At 38.7% G+C, this 20,604-nt stretch overlaps 1 protein-coding gene across 1 annotated transcript in view; it reads right to left on the reverse strand.

Moving 5' to 3' along the window:
* SKAP1 (src kinase associated phosphoprotein 1) overlaps positions 1–20,604 on the reverse strand; it is a 232,848-nt gene that overhangs the window by 197,827 nt on the left and 14,417 nt on the right. The window contains exon 3 of the mRNA XM_063108974.1: positions 150–175. Within this exon, the coding sequence (XP_062965044.1) occupies positions 150–175 (26 nt within the window). The remainder of the gene's footprint in view (positions 1–149; positions 176–20,604) is intronic.

A 20,604-nucleotide genomic window follows, 5' to 3' on the forward strand; every position in this document is an offset into this window, starting at 1 on the left:
CAGGGTGAAGGTTAATTAAATACTCCACTAACTTTACTCAGAAATGGCTAATGCCACTCTGTGGTGAAGCTTATATAGAAGATACAAAAGTAAACAACACCATCTACACATTTTTAGTATAAAACCACGCATGGCTAAAGAGTACTCACCCTGGGGCTGAAAATCCCAGTAGTACCTGTAATACAAGGAAAAGAATGGACGTAAGTCAAACCTGTATTTCTCAATTCGGGTTGGCATACAGTAGCTACAGCACCCAGTCCAAAAAGCTTGCCAACAGCGAGTAACCAGCCAAAGCTACTACTCACTTTGAGAAAAACAAAAGGCTTGTCTCTGAGGTTTGAAACATTCTCAAAGGCTTAAAAGCTGCATTTTACTCATGGCGATTCCTTAGATAATTTTGACTTTAGAACTGGAAAGGTCCTAAGACAGAACCTAGGGGTCTCCCAGGGCTTCTCATCAGGTGCTCTGCAGGCTTTGAGCAGGACAGTTCTTTGTTGTGACAACCTGTTCTGTGTATTACAGGACCAGTAGCATCACTGGTCCCGGGCACCCAATACCTACCGGTGGCACTCTCCAACCCCACGCCACCAACACATCCTCGAATGCCTCTCGAGCCGAAATTCTTAATTTTACAGGTGAAGCATGAGAATTGACTCAAGGTTGTCTAACATTCTGGTGCCCGAGCCAAGGACGGGACTCACAGTTCACTGCACCGTTCCATCTCCCCTCTTATCTTGGGAAGTGCCTGGCAAAACCGACAGCCCTTGAAGTCTTAAACTAATGAAACAGCAGTGGTAGAAAAGATCATTTGTAAGTCACTTATTTGGAAGCTAAACTGCATATTTCCCCGCAGAAACAATGTTACATATGGTGGTTACCCACAAAAGTCTATTGTACTTTGGATCCCACTTCCTGCTACCTTCACAGGAACTTTACACTATTCTATATCAGTTTTTCTCTCCCATATATCAAAACTCTTCCTCTCAATTTGGCCCTTTCCATTAGCATTTATGCTCATATAAAGATAAAGCAAATCCTCCCTCACCCGCTTCACATCCCTCCCTCTGCTGTATGGTTTCCCTTTGCATCACAGAGAAATTTTCAAAGCCTTGTCTATACTTGCTCCTTTTACCGCCTCACTGTCCACTCACTCTTTAACATACTCCAGTCAGGCTCAGGGCCACTGCACCTTAGTTCTTGCTGTGGACATAATGACCTCAATGCCACTAAATAGAGTCGACATTTTCCTATCCTAATCTTCACCTCTCAGGAGTGTGTATATATATATATATATATGCATCTGATCATCCCCCCCCCCCGGAAAGAGTCCACAGTTTTTATCAAATTCTTTTTTATTGTTATTATGAATATTCATGAGATACAAAGCTAATTGTCATCCCTTGTGCCCATGATGTGAGGGCCAGATTCATACTGGCAGCATACCCACTACCAGAAATTGCATTTGTACCCTGTGTTCCCCACCCAATTATACCCAACCTCCTTCCCCCTTCTCCTTCCCCTGCCATGTCACTTTGTAGCCCAAGGAACATTCTCTCCCTCGGCAAGACCAATGCACCACTGTGGTCTTTCTTTTCTTCCTTCTTCTTCTCTTAGCTCCCACATATGAGTGAGTACATGTGATATTTATTCCTCTGTGCTTTGCTTATTTCACTCAACATAAGTTTCTACAGGTTCATCCATGTTGCTGCAAATGGGAGAATTTCATTCTTTTTTATGGCAGAGTAGTATTCCATAGTGTATATACACCACAGTTTCCTTACCCACTCATCCATCAATGGACATTTAGATTGGTTCCATATCTTGGCTGTTGTAAACAGAGCTGCTATGAACATGTGAGTGCAGGTATCCCTTTGATATGATGATTTCCGTTCCTCTGGGTATATACCCAGAAATGGGATTGCTGGATCGTATGGAAGATCTATCTGTAGTTGTTTGAGAAACCTCCATACTGTTTTCCATAGTGGTTGTACTAATTTACAGTCCTACCAACAGTGTAGGAGTGCTCCCTTCTCTCCACACCCTCGCCAGCATTTGTTATTCACCATCTTTTTGATTATAGTTTTTATTAAATTCTTACAAGGATTTTAAAAGATTCAGAAAAAGGCAACACATAGGTAATAATTAAATTAAATCATTAAACCAGTGAGCAATTTTCCGTCTTCTTTTGAGGCACTGCTCTAGCCCCCAATTCCTATCATTACCCAACTTCTAATTCAATAAAAATCAAGCATACACATTCCTCCTTCCAAAATGTTAATGATGACAACAGCAGGAACTTTGCTAACCATTGCTGTTCTTATTTATTGGCCCAGGAAAAAAACAAAACAAAACAAAAAAAACTAGTCATGCAGTGGCAGTTAAAAGGCCAATTCTAGGCTAACTGTTACACAGGTAAAATGTGTAATTAATGACCTAAACCTCTTTTGCGCCTCCCTCTCCCATAATCCCCACTCCAACAAGCACAGATCTGAAGTTCCCTTCCCTACATACTCTAAAAGCCCTGGTTTCCTGGTTTCTCTTGTTAGTCAAGAAGAAAAATGATCTTATAAGTTTATATATACTAAGAGTATTGCTTCTGCCAATAGTAGATGTATCTCAAGAGGGTTGATTACAGAAAAAGAACTCAATTTAACTGTATCAAATAAAGTAGCAGGTCTATCTGGTTGATGTAAAATAGAAAAATCTGCTTTATTCTTGCTAATACCATAATTAAACACATATGTCAGACTTCCAGCTATAAGATTAATAAGTTCTGAGGATCTAATGTACAGCATGGTAACTATAGTTAATAATACTGTATTGTTTACTTGATGTTTGCTGAGAGAATAGATCTTAAGCATTCTCACCAAAAAAAAAAAAAAAAAAGGTATATTGAGGTATGGACATATTAATTAACTTCACTGTGGTAATCAGTTTACCATGCATATGCATATCAAGTCATCACATTATACATTTTAAATGTATACAATTTTATTCATCAATCCTAAAAAATATTTGTCAACAAAACTCATATAAAAATCCTATATAGAACTTGACATGGAGTGGCATGAAGTGGCATGTTAGTTCCCTTCTTTTTCAGAAGATATAAATCCATCTTGCCACCCTACCTTTTCTCCCTTTCTTCTCTTTTTTCGGTGACTGGCAAGTATGGGGATCCGAACCCTTGACCTTGGTGTTATAAGGCTGCACTCTAACCAACTGAGCTAACCAGCCAGCCCTTCCTTGTCTTCTTACTCTAACTATTAATTATGCAATAACCCCAAAGAAAGTTTGTTAAAAACAAAAACAGAAAACAAAAATATACCTCTAGCCCACAGTCCACAAGAAGACACTTTTAAAAGGAAAGTCCAGACCCCTGTACCACTGGCTGGCTACCACACACACACACAAAAAGTCCAAAAACTGAGCAATCTAACCCCCCCTCTGGAGGGCACCAGGGATTATTCTCTGCTGGACACCTTTAAGGTCTTGATCTTGTCTTTTTAAACATATCCTATGGGTGGCTTTCATCATGTTCTCTGCAAAGATGATTCCACAGGAGAGAATTCTCTACTCTTCAGGAGGCAGTTTTAGAATTGCTCTGAAAACAATTCTCCTTTAGCCAGAGTCCAACAAGTCTGAAATTAGAAATTTTAAACCAAAATTCAAAGATCGCAATAGAAATATACAGAAGAAAAAGCATATAGATGCATACATACAGAGTTGTGCTTATCTTAAACCCCTCTGAGAATTTCGTATCAGGCCTGTGCAGATAGATAACAAACACTTCTGTAATTTTCTCTTTGAAGCTTCTGTTTCAATAGGAAAGGGAAGCTATCATTCCTCTGCAATACCCATACTCAACATCATCAGGTCCATGCAAATGACATCTGGAACTGAAAAATGACGAGCACCGAGGAGCAGGCAGCAAATGCTGCAAGCATGTTGATGATGATTGTCTTCACATTCGGTCAAAATAAACCCATCTTCACTCATGCCTCCAAAAATAAGGATGGGAAAATAGAATTTCCCAACATTTAGTCTACTCTACAGAATAGAGTATTGAAATTTTAGGATTACATTACATGCAAGACAAAGTTTGGTACTCATGTTTCTAAATTACAGACGTTTTAATTGAACTTTAGTTTGGGGAAAGCTACATCAAATAAATTAAATCTGCAGTACTGAGGGAATCCTGACAAGCAGGAGTCACTGTAGTAGCAGTGACAGTAATCACAACAATGACAGCAATGCTAACATTTATCATTTTGTTGGGTGCTGCTCTAAGCACGTACCTTATATTAACTCACTTCCTCCACTGCCCAACCTTATTATTAAGCCCACTTTACAAATGAGGAAACAGAAGCATCAAGACATGAGATAACTTGCCCATAGTTACACAACTAGTTAATGAAGCAGGCTATATTTCCAACTATAGCAACTGGTTTCAGAACAGGCACTCTAAAAAGAAACCAAGGAGGAAAGTCTTGAAAATATAATCTAACATAAAAATACTCACCAAAATTAATTGACTCTTTCTCTAAAGATATTTTACTATTCTAAAGTAATTCAGAGTTAACCAAGGATGTGAAAAATCTCTATAATGAGAACTACAAACCACTGCTGAGAGAAATTAGAGAGGATACAAGAAGATGGAAAGATATCCCATGCTCTTGGATTGGAAGAATCAACATAGTGAAAATGTCCATACTACCCAAAGTCATATACAAATTCAATGCAATCCCCATCAAAATTCCAAAGACATTTTTCTCAGAAATGGAAAGAACTATCCAGACATTTATATGGAATAATAAAAGACCATGCATAGCCAAAGCAATGCTGAGCAAAAAAAATAAAGCTGGAGGCATAATACTACCCGACTTTAAGCTATACTACAAAGCTATAGTAACCAAAACAGTATGGTACTGGCATAAAAACAGACACACTGATCAATGGAATAGAATAAAGAATCCAGAAATCAACCCACACACCTGATCTTTGACAAAGGCACCAAGCCTATTCACTGGGGAAGGGACTGCCTCTTCAGCAAATGGTGCTGGGATAACTGGATATCCATATGCAGGAGAATGAAACTAGACCCATACCTCTCACCATATACTAAAATCAACTCAAAATGGATTAAGGATTTAAATATACACCCTGAAACAATAAAACTTCTTAAAGAAAACATAGGAGAAACACTTCAGGAAATAGGACTGGACACAGACTTCATGAATACGACCCCAAAAGCACGGGCAACCAAAGGAAAAATAAACAAATGGGATTATATCAAACTAAAAAGCTTCTGCACAGCAAAAGAAACAATTAAAAGAGTTAAAAGACAACCAACAGAGTGGGAGAAAATATTTGCAAAATATACATCTGACAAAGGATTAATATCCAGAATATATAAGGAACTCCAACAACTTTACAAGAAAAAAACAAGCAACCCAATTAAAAAATGGGCAAAAGAGCTAAGCAGGCATTTCTCTAAGGATGATATACAAATGGCCAACAGACATATGAAAAAATGCTCAACATCACTCAGCATCCAGGAAATGCAAATCAAAACCACACTGAGATACCATCTAACCCCAGTTAGGATAGCTAAAATCCAAAAGACTCTGAACGATAAATGCTGGCGAGGTTGCGGAGAAAAAGGAACTCTCGTACATTGTTGGTGGGACTGCAAAATGGTGCAGCCTCTATGGAAAATGGTATGGAGGTTCCTCAAACAATTGCAGATAGATCTACCATATGACCAGCTATCCCACTGCTGGGAATATACCCAGAGGAATGGAAATCATCAAGTCGAAGGTATACCTGTTCCCCAATGTTCATCGCAGCACTCTTTACAATAGCCAAAAGTTGGAACCAGCCCAAATGTCCACCATCAGATGAGTGGATACGGAAAATGTGGTACATCTACACAATGGAATACTACTCAGCTATAAAAACGAATGAAATACTGCCATTTGCAACAACATGGATGGACCTTGAGAGAATTATATTAAGTGAAATGAGTCAGGCACAGAAAGAGAAATACCACATGTTCTCACTTATTGGTGGGAGCTAAAAATGAATATATAAATTCACACACATACACACACAAAAAAAAAACCAGGTGGGGGGGAAGAAGATATAACAACCACAATTACTTGAAGTTGATACGACAAGCAAATAGAAAGGACATTGTTGGGGGGGAGGGAGGAGAGGGAGGAGTGAGGGAGGTTTTGGTGATGGGCAACAATAATCAGCCACAATGTATATCGACAAAATAAAAGTTAAAAAAAAAAATAAAGTAATTCAGTCACTCAGTCAACAAATATTTATTGAATATCTTCTATGACAAGTCCTTTGCTCAGGGTCTGTGGATAAAATGGTGGCCAAAATAAGTATGGTTCATCTACAGATATATTTCAGTATTTTTCACATTGGAAACATACTGCTCTAGATTGCCACTCAAAATTCACAGAATATATTACTAGATTTCTGCTTAATATGGGACTCATTATTGACTCTAAATCATTAGACTAGGGAGGGAAGTATCAAATTCTTGACCATGGAGTTAACCCATGAACATGGTTATTGAGATTAAAGTACTCAGAGTTTTGACCCCCCAGCCACCTAATTAAGTAGATCCTATTGAAATAGGTAAGACAAACAACTATAACTATCCTCATATTATTAGAAACACTTAGGAAGAAAAATAATTCCATTTTCTAATAATAGCAAAATAATTAACATATCCAGCACTTAATATATGCTAGGCACTGTGCTATGTATAAATTTCACATGGGTTATTTAATCTTCATAACAGCCCTTGAAGATCAGTACTATTATTATCCCCATTTTACAAATGAGGAAACTGAGACTCAAGAAGGTCAAATAACTTGACCACGATCATACAGCTATAAAGTGGCAGAACCAAGATTTTTATTCAGGTCTGCTTAATTCCAGAGCCCAAGCACTTAGATTCCACTTTAACTGCTTTCCTATTGGCTGTCATACAGAAAACAAACCTAGGACTTACAAAAAGATACAATTGCTTTGTTAGACAACATACGGGTATTAGGGAGTGGTTCGATCAGAAGTCTTTAACTTAGAATTCATAGCTGGGTTTCAGGCGATTAAAAAACTTCCTAAAATTATGGGTGAAAAGTAATATGTGTTTTCTTTTCCCTTAGGGAACAGTCCATAGACTTAATTAATGTCAATCACTTCTCCTTCCCCCAACACCCACCCAAAATGATAAGACCTACTGGGTTAGATGAATAGGGTTATAATGGCATTATAAAATTAGCTATCCATAAAGGCCAACATCTGTGATGTTATAAATCTAGAACACCTAGATGAATTTCTTTTGCATCTGAAGTATTAAAGTGTTATTTTACCTGTGACTTGAAGAAATTTAAAACACATTAAATGCTCTCTGCCTTGGTAAACCACCTGCTGAACAAAATCAAATCCCTTCCTGATGACTTAAGGGTGTCCAAATTGAACTTCATTTTTGTACCAAAGCAGCAATGCATAGGCTGTCTGCAACTCTCAATGTCTAAAGACTTCTGGTAATGGCTGTCTCCAGCAGACTGCAAAGACCAACACTGAAGTATTGTTCTGGCATTCAAAATGGAATCTTAGGATTCAAATGGACTCTTACTTGAGCAGGGCATCAGTGGAAGTTGATAAGACTAGGAAAAATCCTTGCAATTGACCTTGAGCAGTGAGTCACATGGAGGTGATCTGTGCCCCCAAAATGGCTTAGCTGAGCAATGCTAAGAGCCTGTCCACTGTAGATATTAACTAAAACCTCATTTCTCCCTTGGAAAGATTCATACTGATTTTGAATTATCTTTCTACTACCAGTGTCCCATCTACTACCTTGTAAAAGGATTGGGCAAGTGGCAAAGGGTAATGTGGCCAGTGACACCCAACAACAGATGGGAAAAGAGCACCATCTGGTGGAAGTCTCTGGCAGAGGCATCAGAGGCCAGGGACCCGGGGGTCTGGATACCACCCTTAGAAGCAGTAGGGCAGCAAAGAAAAGGTCCTTGGAGGGAAGCTGAGGCCAGTGTTGCCCCAGTTCCTTCAATACCACCAAAGTACTAGACCTAGTGCCTGCCTACAAGGAGCTTACAATCTAGCCCCAAATATGAGATATTTGCATATGAAGAGATGACAATCTAAGATAGTAAATAAATACATGGCAACAATAGACAATACACATATTACTCAAGAAATAGAAGGACCTGACATAAGAAGCTCCTGGGCTCTTTTTGGGGAAGTAATATTTCTGTAGTCTTGAGTCTACATCCATAAATTTTAGAAACTCACCTCAGTAGACTGCACAATGTTCTCTTATGCACAAAATACAATGGTTGCAGACTTTTGTTAAATAATAAACAACCAACATTATCTGATGTTGACATTATAACCCATGACCCCCAAATAACTTTAAAGTTCATTCTCAGACAATAAAAAAAGAAATTAAATTTTTAAAAGAAATTAAGTAAAACCCCATTCACCACTGGAGTCTTCTATAACACTTTTGTCAAATGGAATCATTGCTATGGCTAATCAAACATCTGCTCTGGATACAAACAGTAAGAAATCTGTGAGCTCTTCTTAATGATCCAGTGATTAAGCTTTCTCGTTGCAACACTAGAAAGCTACATGCTAACACTTCCTCCCCTACTTTCCAGCATGAGGATTGTTTCCTCACTAGCACATCTTGGTTGTATGTCTACACAATCTCCATACTCCCTGCATGTAATAGACAAACAAATATAACTCAATGAACTAATAAAAGAAAAATTCTAGCCAGGTATTCTGTGACAAAATAAAAGACCCTAAATGTCAGGTCTAAATTTAGATTTTTTCTTTAGGTAAAAAGGAATCATTTTTTTTTTCTATAGATAAAAAGGATCTGCTTGTGTGTTTGCTTGTTTCTAAGTCTAGAGAATGATGCCCACTATGATCAAATCAGACAGAGATATGCAATATGGGTGGGAGAGAGAGAGAAGTAGGAGGCAGTTTAGAAAGCCGCTTGAGAGCAAGAGAAGGGACAAGAGATTAGATGACAGGCTTGCAGACAGGCTGGGAGCAGAGCATCAGGAGGAAAGAGATGCCTTTTGATTCCAAACTTGTGTATTGGAGAAAACAAGCCACCACTCACATACAGAGAACTCCAGCTGATTACCATTGATGACCGTATTTTAAACTGTTGTCTCTTTTCCTGTCATTTTTGTCACTGTTGATGCTTGGAGACCTAATTTTGTTTTATTTTTTGCTTGCTTCAAGTTTTTTTTTTTATTTATTTATTTTTTTAAAATTTTATTTTGTCGATATACATTGTGGCTCATTATTGTTCCCCATCACTAAAACCTCCCTCCCTCCTCCCTCCCCCTCCCCCCCAACAATGTCCTTTCTGTTTGCTTGTCGTATCAACTTCAAATAATTGTAGTTGTTATATCTTCTTCCCCCCCCCCGGTTTGTGTGTGTGTGTGTGTGTGTGAATTTATATATTCATTTTTAGCTCCCACCAATAAGGGAGAACATGTGGTATTTCTCTTTCTGTGCCTGACTTGTTTCACTTAATATAATTCTCTCAAGGTCCATCCATGTTGTTGCAAATGGCAGTATTTCATTCGTTTTTATAGCTGAGTAGTATTCCATTGTGTAGATGTACCACATTTTCCGTATCCACTCATCCGATGATGGGCATTTGGGCTGGTTCCAACTCTTGGCTATTGTAAAGAGTGCTGCGATAAACATTGGGAAACAGGTATACCTTCGACTTGATGATTTCCATTCCTCTGGGTATATTCCCAACAGTGGGATAGCTGGGTCGTATGGTAGATCTATCTGCAATTGTTTGAGGAACCTCCATACCATTTTCCATAGAGGCTGCACCATTTTGCAGTCCCACCAACAATGTATGAGAGTTCCTTTTTCTCCACAGCCTCGCCAGCATTTATCGTTCATAGTCTTTTGGATTTTAGCCATCCTAACTGGGGTTAGATGGTATCTCAATGTGGTTTTGATTTGCATTTCCCGGATGCTGAGTGATGTTGAGCACTTTTTCATATGTCTGTTAGCCGTTTGTATATCTTCCTTAGAGAAATGCCTACTTAGCTCTTTTGCCCATTTTTTAATTGGGTTGCTTGTTTTCTTCTTGTACAGTTGTTTGAGTTCCTTATATATTCTGGATATTAATCCTTTGTCAGATATATATTTTGCAAATATTTTCTCCCACTCTGTTGGTTGTCTTTTAACTCTTTTAATTGTTTCTTTTGCTGTGCAGAAGCTTTTTAGTTTGATATAATCCCATTTGTTTATTTTTCCTTTGGTTGCCCGTGCTTTTGGGGTCGTATTCATGAAGTCTGTGCCCAGTCCTATTTCCTGAAGTGTTTCTCCTATGTTTTCTTTAAGAAGTTTTATTGTTTCAGGGTGTATATTTAAATCCTTAATCCATTTTGAGTTGATTTTAGTATACGGCGAGAGGTATGGATCTAGTTTCATTCTCCTGCATATAGATATCCAGTTATCCCAGCACCATTTGCTGAAGAGGCAGTCCCTTCCCCAGTGAATAGGCTTGGTGCCTTTGTCAAAGATCAGCTGACAGTAAGTGTGTGGGTTGATTTCTGGATTCTCTATTCTATTCCATTGGTCAGTGTGTCTGTTTTTATGCCAGTACCATACTGTTTTGGTTATTATAGCTTTGTAGTATAGCTTAAACTCAGGTAGTGTTATGCCTCCAGCTTTATTTATTTATTTATTTATTTTTTTTTGCTGCTTGAAAAACATACCTCATTTTAATGTCTCATACTACATTTATTTGATTAGTAATGCCACATATCTTTTCTTACGTATGTATTTATTTACTGTCTTTTGTGATATGCTGGTTTTGTGCCCTTTGTATTTCATGACTGCTTTTGTTATTTCTCAAAAAAAAAACGAAAACAAAACAAAAATCAGGAAAATACAAATAACAAACATTCAAGTCCCCACTACCAAGAATGAACAAATGTTTACATTTTGTCATCTTTGATTCCTGTTTTGATTTTAGGAAATTATTATAGATGCAGCTAAAGTTTTTAAATGCTTCCCAACCTTTTCTTATAACTCTTCAGCCTTTCTTCCCTTCTATTTTTCTACATTTGCACATTTGTATTGCTTTCAAATAATAGGACATTGTTTTTTAAAATTAATATGAAGAGTATCATACTGGGCAAATCACATTTTTTTCCAATCGAGATGTAATTTACATACCATAAAATTCACTATTTTAAAGCGAACAATTCAGTGGTTTTTAGTATATTCACAAAGTTGTGCAACCATTACCACTATTTAATATCAGAACATTTTCACCAGTAAATAATTTGCATATCTTGCCTTTTTCCCCCACTTAATATTTCTGAATCTATTGATGTTTCATCTATAAGAGCCAATTTATTACCTTTAATTTCCTCTGCTTGATATTTCAACATAGGAATACATTCTATACTTTTTTGTTCCCTATTATGAAACATATAGGCCATTTTTCTGTTCTGTGCAGTGAACATCTTTGTACTTGTTACCTTGCACACATGAATGAGAGTTTGGACCCAGGCCTAGAATTTGAGTTGTTGCATTGTAGGCATGTGCAGTTTTATTTATACTAGACATTGTCAGATTCCTCCACAAAGTAGCTATGACAGTTTACACTCTGTTAGGGAATGAGTAGTGTTTTTCTCTACGTCTTTGCCAACATTGGCTATTTTAATATTTCTTATTTTTGGTATTTAGTTGAAATATGCTGTCTTTTTGTTTGCATTTCTCTTGTTCCTAGTGGAGTTAAGGATTTTTTTTTTTTTATTATTATTATTTTTTTTATTTTATTTTTTTAATTTTATTTTGTCGATATACATTGTAGCTGATTAATGCTCCCCATCACCAAAACCTCCCTCCCTTCTCCCTCCCCCCTCCCCCCCAACCATGTCCTTTCTGTTTGTTTGTTGTATCAACTTCAAATAATTGTGGTTGTTATATCTTCTTCCCCCCCCCCCCCGGTTTGTGTGTGTATGTGTGTATGTGTGTGTGTGAATTTATATATTAATTTTTAGCTCCCACCAATAAGTGAGAACATGTGGTATTTCTCTTTCTGTGCCTGACTTGTTTCACTTAATATAATTCTCTCGAGGTCCATCCATGTTGTTGCAAATGGCAGTATTTCATTCGTTTTTATAGCTGAGTAGTATTCCATTGTGTAGATGTACCACATTTTCCGTATCCACTCATCTGATGATGGGCATTTGGGCTGGTTCCAACTCTTGGCTATTGTAAAGAGTGCTGCGATAAACATTGGGAAACAGGTATACCTTCGACTTGATGATTTCCATTCCTCTGGGTATATTCCCAACAGTGGGATGGCTGGGTCGTATGGTAGATCTATTTGCAATTGTTTAAGGAACCTCCATACCATTTTCCATAGAGGCTGCACCATTTTGCAGTCCCACCAACAATGTATGAGAGTTCCTTTTTCTCCGCAGCCTCGCCAGCATTTATCGTTCATAGTCTTTTGGATTTTAGCCATCCTAACTGGGGTTAGATGGTATCTCAATGTGGTTTTGATTTGCATTTCCCGGATGCTGAGTGATGTTGAGCATTTTTTCATTTGTCTGTTGGCCATTTGGATATCTTCCTTAGAGAAATGCCTACTTAGCTCTTTTGCCCATTTTTTAATTGGGTTGCTTGTTTTCTTCTTGTACAGTTGTTTGAGTTCCTTATATATTCTGGATATTAATCCTTTGTCAGATGTATATTTTGCAAATATTTTCTCCCACTCTGTTGGTTGTCTTTTAACTCTTTTAATTGTTTCTTTTGCTGTGCAGAAGCTTTTTAGTTTGATATAATCCCATTTGTTTATTTTTCCTTTGGTTGCCCGTGCTTTTGGGGTCGTATTCATGAAGTCTGTGCCCAGTCCTATTTCCTGAAGTGTTTCCCCTATGTTTTCTTTAAGAAGTTTTATTGTCTCAGGGTGTATATTTAAATCCTTAATCCATTTTGAGTTGATTTTAGTATATGGTGAGAGGTATGGATCTAGTTTCATTCTCCTGCATAACGATATCCAGTTATCCCAGCACCACTTGCTGAAGAGGCAGTCCCTTCCCCAGTGAATAGGCTTGGTGCCTTTGTCAAAGATCAGATGGCAGTAAGTGTGAGGGTTGATTTCTGGATTCTCTATTCTATTCCATTGGTCAGTGTGTCTGTTTTTATGCCAGTACCATACTGTTTTGGTTATTATAGCTTTGTAGTATAGCTTAAAGTCAGGTAGTGTTATGCCTCCAGCTTTATTTTTTTTGCTGAGCATTGCTTTGGCTATTCGTGGTCTTTTATTGTTCCATATAAATGTCTGAATAGTTTTTTCCATTTCTGAGAAAAATGTCTTTGGAATTTTGATGGGTATTGCATTGAATTTGTATATCACTTTGGGTAGTATGGACATTTTCACTATGTTGATTCTTCCAATCCAAGAGCATGGGATATCTTTCCATCTTCTTGTATCCTCTCTAATTTCTCTCAGCAGTGGTTTGTAGTTCTCATTATAGAGATTTTTCACATCCTTGGTTAACTCAATTCCTAAGTATTTTATTTTTTTGGTGGCTATTGTAAATGGGCAGGCTTTCTTGATTTCTCTTTCTGCATGTTCACTATTGGAGAAAAGAAATGCTACTGATTTTTGTGTGTTGATTTTGTATCCTGCTACTGTGCTGAAATCATTTATCAATTCCAGCAGTTTGTTTGTAGAGGTTTTAGGCTGTTCGATATATAGGATCATGTCATCTGCAAACAGGGACAGTTTGACTTCATCTTTTCCAATCTGGATGCCCTTTATTTCCTTCTCTTCTCTGATTGCTCTGGCTAGTACTTCCAACACTATGTTGAATAGGAGTGGTGAGAGTGGGCATCCTTGTCTAGTTCCTGTTCTTAAAGGAAAAGCTTTCAGCTTTTCCCCATTCAGGATGATATTGGCTGTGGGTTTGGCATATATGGCTTTAATTATGTTGAGATACTTTCCCTCTATACCTAACTTATAGAGGGTCTTTGTCATGAATGAGTGCTGAACTTTATCAAATGCTTTTTCAGCATCTATAGAGATGATCATATGGTCCTTGTGTTTGAGTTTATTAATATGGTGTATCACATTTATTGATTTGCGTATGTTGAACCAACCTTGCATCCCTGGGATGAATCCCACTTGATCGTGATGAATAATTTTACGTATGTGTTGCTGTATTCTGTTTGCTAGTAATTTAGTGAGGATTTTTGCATCTATATTCATCAAGGATATCGGCCTGTAGTTTTCTTTTTTGGTTATATCTTTACCTGGTTTTGGTATCAGGATGATGTTTGCTTCATAGAATGAGTTTGGGAGATTTGCGTCTGTTTCAATCTTTTGGAATAGTTTGTAAAGAATCGGTGTCAATTCCTCTTTGAATGTTTGGTAAAATTCTGCTGTGAATCCATCTGGTCCTGGGCTTTTCTTTGTTGGGAGCCTTCTGATAACAGCTTCAATCTCCTTTATTGTTATTGGTCTGTTCAAATTTTCTACGTCTTCACGGTTCAGTTTTGGGAGCTTGTGTGTGTCCAGAAATTTATCCATTTCCTCCAGATTTTCAAATTTGTTGGCGTATAGTTGTTTATAGTAGTCTCGAATGATTCCTTGTAGCTTGCTTCAAGTTAATAGCTACTCTTCAACCACTGAGACTCCTGGTCATCTGATTAGTGAATAACTGAAAGCTATGTGTGTGATTGTGGCCCCCAGACTCACTGAATTTTACAGCTGGAAGGACAATTAAATGTATTTATCAAGTCCTCAGTTTACAGATGAGAAAAATGAAGCATGGAGAGGTTATCTGATTGGACCATAGGAGTTTAAAAGTCCATACTGTGGACTCGTACAGAGTCCACAAAATCAGGGGCAGGTTTGAAAACATGCTATCCATTTGAAAATGAGAGTTTCTACAAAAACATTTAAAACCTCCTCAGATAAACTCTTTTTGACTATTATGCTTTTGATATTTTCTTTGTTATTAACATGGTCATATTATTCACCTGAGAGCAAACGTTACATAAAAAGTTTTAAGCTGAACTAGTTATTAGAGTTCATCCAGGCAAGGTGGATTTCTCAACATTAATGTGCCAACACATACTCTATACCTCAGGTTATGAATACTGCATTCATTCTCTCCATAACAGTGAGAGTAATAAACCTCCACTAATTGCCAGATACTCTGCGAAGGACTAAGAGCACAGAAAACTCAAACTGTGGACCAGTTTGGCTAAAATAGTCAAATTGTATGGAAGTGATGTGATTGGCCCAGAACACACAAATAGTAAAACCTGGGACCTGAAGAACCCAGGTCTGGTTAATGCCAGAACCTGTCTTACTGCCTGCAGATAAGGGTTGCTGAAGGAGGATGTGGGATCAGATAGAAGAAGATGCCTGGCAGAGAGGGGAGGGTCACAGAAAGGCCAGGCCCAGGATGCAGAGGGAGTTCAGGCAGAGGAGCCAGGCCTATCAGTAGACAGGTGGCAGAGGCCCAGCTTAGCACCCCACAGCAGATATGCTGAGGAGGGGACAGGGAGGAGGGGACAGGCAGGATACTGAGTGGGTTCCAATCTGAAAGCTTGTTTTCTCTTGTGAAGTAGGCTGTGATGTCATGCAAGGAGTGAGAGGCGATATGATGAGGTAGATAGAGACTAACAAAGATTTGGGGGGAGAATCACTGAGGGTGTTGACATGGGGCACACAAACTAACTGCTAGGCATCATTAAGAGCTCACCTGAGGCTGGAGACTAACATTTACTGTGGTGGAAATCCTATTATGTAATTTTTCTCCAGTGCTGATTAGTTGCCCAAGTATAAGAGCAGAGAAGTTGGACAGTTGAATTGATCCAAGGTTAGCATTTTTCTAGGACAAGAAGGTAAGAGAAGACTGAAGGGACAGGTTGTGGGGCTTAGGCTAACCAGGGAAGAAACCAATGGCCCAAGGCTTGACTACAGTGCTTGCACATAATAAATACTTTTAATAATCAATCGAAACGTTCAAAAGCAGCAGATATTATTATTCTATTCTTCTCTACCAGGAGTAGAACAAGTCCCAAAGTCCCACAAGTCCCAAAGCTCTCCTACTCCTCTGTTCCCTATTTCAATGGATGACATCACCATCCACCCAAATGAAACTTAGGAATCATCTCTTTACCTCTTTCTCTATCACTGTGCATTTCCCTTCAGTCACCAGACTATATGTGGCATATATGTAGAGAGAGACCTATCTCCTCTCCATCTCCGCAGAGACTGGATTCATTTAAACTCTCAAAATGCTTCACCCACTTCAAAGTAACTGTGGCTTAAGTGGTCTTGCTCCCTCTGACCTATTCTCAGTACGGATGGAAAGGGCAGTAAAATGACCATGAAGAGCAAAGGCTTTGCAGACAGGACTGGATGGAAGTCCCAGCTCCTCCATCTTCTAGCTGTGAGACTTTGCTGCAGCCTCAGTTTCCTCATCTTTAAAACAGAAATCATAACCATACCTGCCTCATACAGTTCTTCAGAGGATGAACAGAGGAAATACACATAAAGAACTGAGCAGCAGGGCCTGGCACCCGGTTAGCCTCCAATAAAGTCAGCTGTTTGTGTTGGCACCATCATTATTTGAATGACCTACAATGCAAACACAGTCTTATCATCCTCCTACTTAAAATCCTTCAGTGGCTCACTCCAGCTCCCAGGTCCTCCCCTGCTCCTGCTCACAATCTGTTCTCACGTGGTGCTGCTCCCTCCACCCGCACACCCTTCCTTTCGTGCCTCATCCTCCTAGTAAACAGTGGATGGTCCTTTGAGGCTCAGCTCAGTGTCCTGTGTTAGGTGCTCCCACAGCACATCTGTGCACACCTCTCAGTACCACCTATTAAACTGCATTATAACCTTGTCTGTCTACGTCACCAGGCTCTCAAGGGGCAGTGGCAAGAACTCATGCTCCCTAAATTCTTGCTAGATTATTGAATGCAGGAGGTGAGAAAGAGCAAGGGCCATCTGAGGGCAGTGTGCATAAAGCATAAAGCGCATTGCAGGGAGGGGTGGGAAACAAGGCTGGAGAGGCAGGCAGAGCACAAGGCACTCCAAGCAATGCTGTGGAGTGTCGATTTTATTCCAAGTAAGATAGGGATGGGCTGCCTTCATTTTCCTCTAAATTACCCACACAAAAGCAAGGGGGGGGGAGAGGAAGAAAATCAAAGGAAGGGAAGAAAGAGAAGAAGAGAAAGATAAAAATAAGAAAGCATCGAAACCTGTCATCCAAATGAATTTTTTCCCCCAAAGCCTGGCCTCAAAGTCAAACCACAAAATGACCTGCAAAAATAGACTTCAAAAGACATGACCGAATACACATCGCAGTGGCAAGAATCCAATATATAAATACAATCAATTTGTTTCCTTATTAAAAGCTTTCATGAAGAAAATAATTTAATACAAATGCTAAAACTACTGACACAGATTAATTGAAAAATAATAGCAGAATCCTAATTAAAGACAATATTATTTCACTCATTCACTCTGCACCAAAATCTGAATAAATAAATAAATAATAACAGACTCTAGAAAGCAAGTTCGTACTGGTAACCACTCTAAGAGCTACAATGAATTACTGAAATCTTCCTAAAACTTCTATCTATATGTGTACACATTCTTCCAGTTAAAAATCGAGACGTATACAGAAATTCAAAAATCACCAAAAACCCATCATTTTAAAATTATTCCACATAGTTTTCCTAAATTCATATCAACCTACTTATTCTAGATTATTGCTTTTGCTCTCGGTTTGACTTTTTTTCCTAATTGTACAAGATTCTATACTAAGGTATCATTCTTACTATTTATCTTTGTACAGCACCTACAGCAGTCACAGGAGAACCCTTACATAAAGTATCCAATTATCCAAATCATAAAGAATGGAACGGACTTTGATCTAAAGGCTAATGGCTGTGCGACCAGTTCTATGGCTGTATCAATACAGGTCAGGGGTCCCCAGAGGCTCAGGCAAAATCAGCCAGTCAATCCCAGGCCTCCCATGGCCCACCTCGGGGCCAGGACTTCCAGTTCTATCCCACTTTGAAAGATTCTTCAGCATCAGAGATGTCTTGAGATGTGGCCAGGCTGCAGGGAAGCACGCAAGGCAGCGTGTGAACACAGGCCCACCTCCTCACCCCAGAAGCTAATGAGGTTGAAATGCTGTCAGCTACTGGGGGGTGCTACGCCCTGCTGGTAAGATTTTCCTGTCAACTATCCCCAATCATATTGGGACACCTTCTCACCATCCTGAACACCAGCCTCTACTCACACTTCTCAGTAAAATCCCTCTTCTTTTCTTCCTCCTAACTGTTAAAATTCAATTGAAAACCAAATAGCCTTATCTTAAAAAACCTTGGGGTCTTCTGATAAAGATTTTTACATACTGTATTGATCTTAAGAATGTCTTGGGACCTTATAAAAACATGAATTCCCAGTGTCCGCTCCAGACCTAGTGAATTAGCATCTCCATGTCAGGGGCCTAGAAATCTCCTTTTAAAACAGGATTCTCAGGTAATTCACATCATGGGGCAAGTCCGGAGAACATGATAAAGGAAACAGATATTTTACCAATAGTTGCCTGTAAAGAAAATTCTAGACAGACAGTTCCCAGCTCAAGTATCGACTGTATTCCAAAAGTTCATTTCCGTTGTTTGGACCTTGGAATACATTTTCCTAATGAAACAAAGTAATGGATGGTGTTAAGTAATCTGGGCCAGCTTCAAAAAACTATTAAATCTTGTTAACAGATCTGAAGTATAGTAAATATAGTCTTTAAATTACAAACCAATCACATTTCAAAAGTTAAAGTATAAAGCCAGCCATTTAGAATGTATTTTCTCATAGACATAAAGTTCTGAAAAGTGGTTAGCTCACCAAATTGTATACATTACTTATGTGCAGTATTTTGTATACCAATTATACCCCAGTAAAGCTGGAAAATAAAATAAAATAAAATATGGCAAAGGACATTTGTCTTCCTTCTCTGGGCATAGAGAACAGAGGCACTCTTTGACATTCTTACCTTCTCTCCCTTTGCAACCATCTCTCCTGCCTTCTGGTGGCCTCAGCTCTGGTGCCAAAGACCCACATGTCCACAGTTCCCTACTAAAGCTTCCTCCTCAGCTTACCTATTCTTTTTTTTTATTTTTATTTTTTTGATAGTTTATCCTTTTTTTTTTTTTTTTTTTAATTTTTTATTTTTTATTTTTTTTTAAATTTTATTTTGTCGATATACATTGTAGCTGATTAATGCTCCCCATCACCAAAACCTCCCTCCCTTCTCCCTCCCCCCCTCCCCCCCAACCATGTCCTTTCTGTTTGTTTGTTGTATCAACTTCAAATAATTGTGGTTGTTATATCTTCTTCCCCCCCCCCCCCGGTTTGTGTGTGTATGTGTGTATGTGTGTGTGTGAATTTATATATTAATTTTTAGCTCCCACCAATAAGTGAGAACATGTGGTATTTCTCTTTCTGTGCCTGACTTGTTTCACTTAATATAATTCTCTCGAGGTCCATTCATGTTGTTGCAAATGGCAGTATTTCATTCGTTTTTATAGCTGAGTAGTATTCCATTGTGTAGATGTACCACATTTTCCGTATCCACTCATCTGATGATGGGCATTTGGGCTGGTTCCAACTCTTGGCTATTGTAAAGAGTGCTGCGATGAACATTGGGGAACAGGTATACCTTCGACTTGATGATTTCCATTCCTCTGGGTATATTCCCAACAGTGGGATGGCTGGGTCGTATGGTAGATCTATTTGCAATTGTTTAAGGAACCTCCATACCATTTTCCATAGAGGCTGCACCATTTTGCAGTCCCACCAACAATGTATGAGGGTTCCTTTTTCTCCGCAGCCTCGCCAGCATTTATCGTTCATAGTCTTTTGGATTTTAGCCATCCTAACTGGGGTTAGATGGTATCTCAATGTGGTTTTGATTTGCATTTCCCGGATGCTGAGTGATGTTGAGTCAGCTTACCTATTCTTACCTTATGCTTTACTCCTCCAAATTACCTATCTGTCCTCCTCAAACCCAGTCAACTCAGCCATAAAAAAGAATGAAATTCTGCCATTTGCAGCAACCTGGATGAGTCTGGAGAAAATTACGTTAAGTGAAATAAGCCAGATGAGGAAAGAGAAATGCTGCATGTCTGCACGTTCTCACTTGTAACTGGGTGGAAGGAAAGAGAGAGAGGCAGGGAGGGAAGGAGGGAGGGGGAGAGGGGGGAGGAAAGAAGGAAGAAAAGACTTAAATAATTCCTTGAACTTTCAGAACACTAGAGATGAGGATGAAGTGTGAGGAGGGACGGGGGGGCAGTTTGGGGAGGGACAGGTTGGGTAAAGGGCATAAAGAAAAATCACGATTTGTAATAATAATATGCTTATAATAAATAATATTTTTAAAAGGGATAACTATAAAAAAAAAGTCAAAACTCTCATTTCCATTTGTTTCATCCTATCTTTTTAGCCATATTTCCATTACTTTC

This window comes from Cynocephalus volans, chromosome 10, assembly GCF_027409185.1.
Source record: "Cynocephalus volans isolate mCynVol1 chromosome 10, mCynVol1.pri, whole genome shotgun sequence".
NCBI classification, from domain to species: Eukaryota; Metazoa; Chordata; class Mammalia; order Dermoptera; family Cynocephalidae; genus Cynocephalus; species Cynocephalus volans.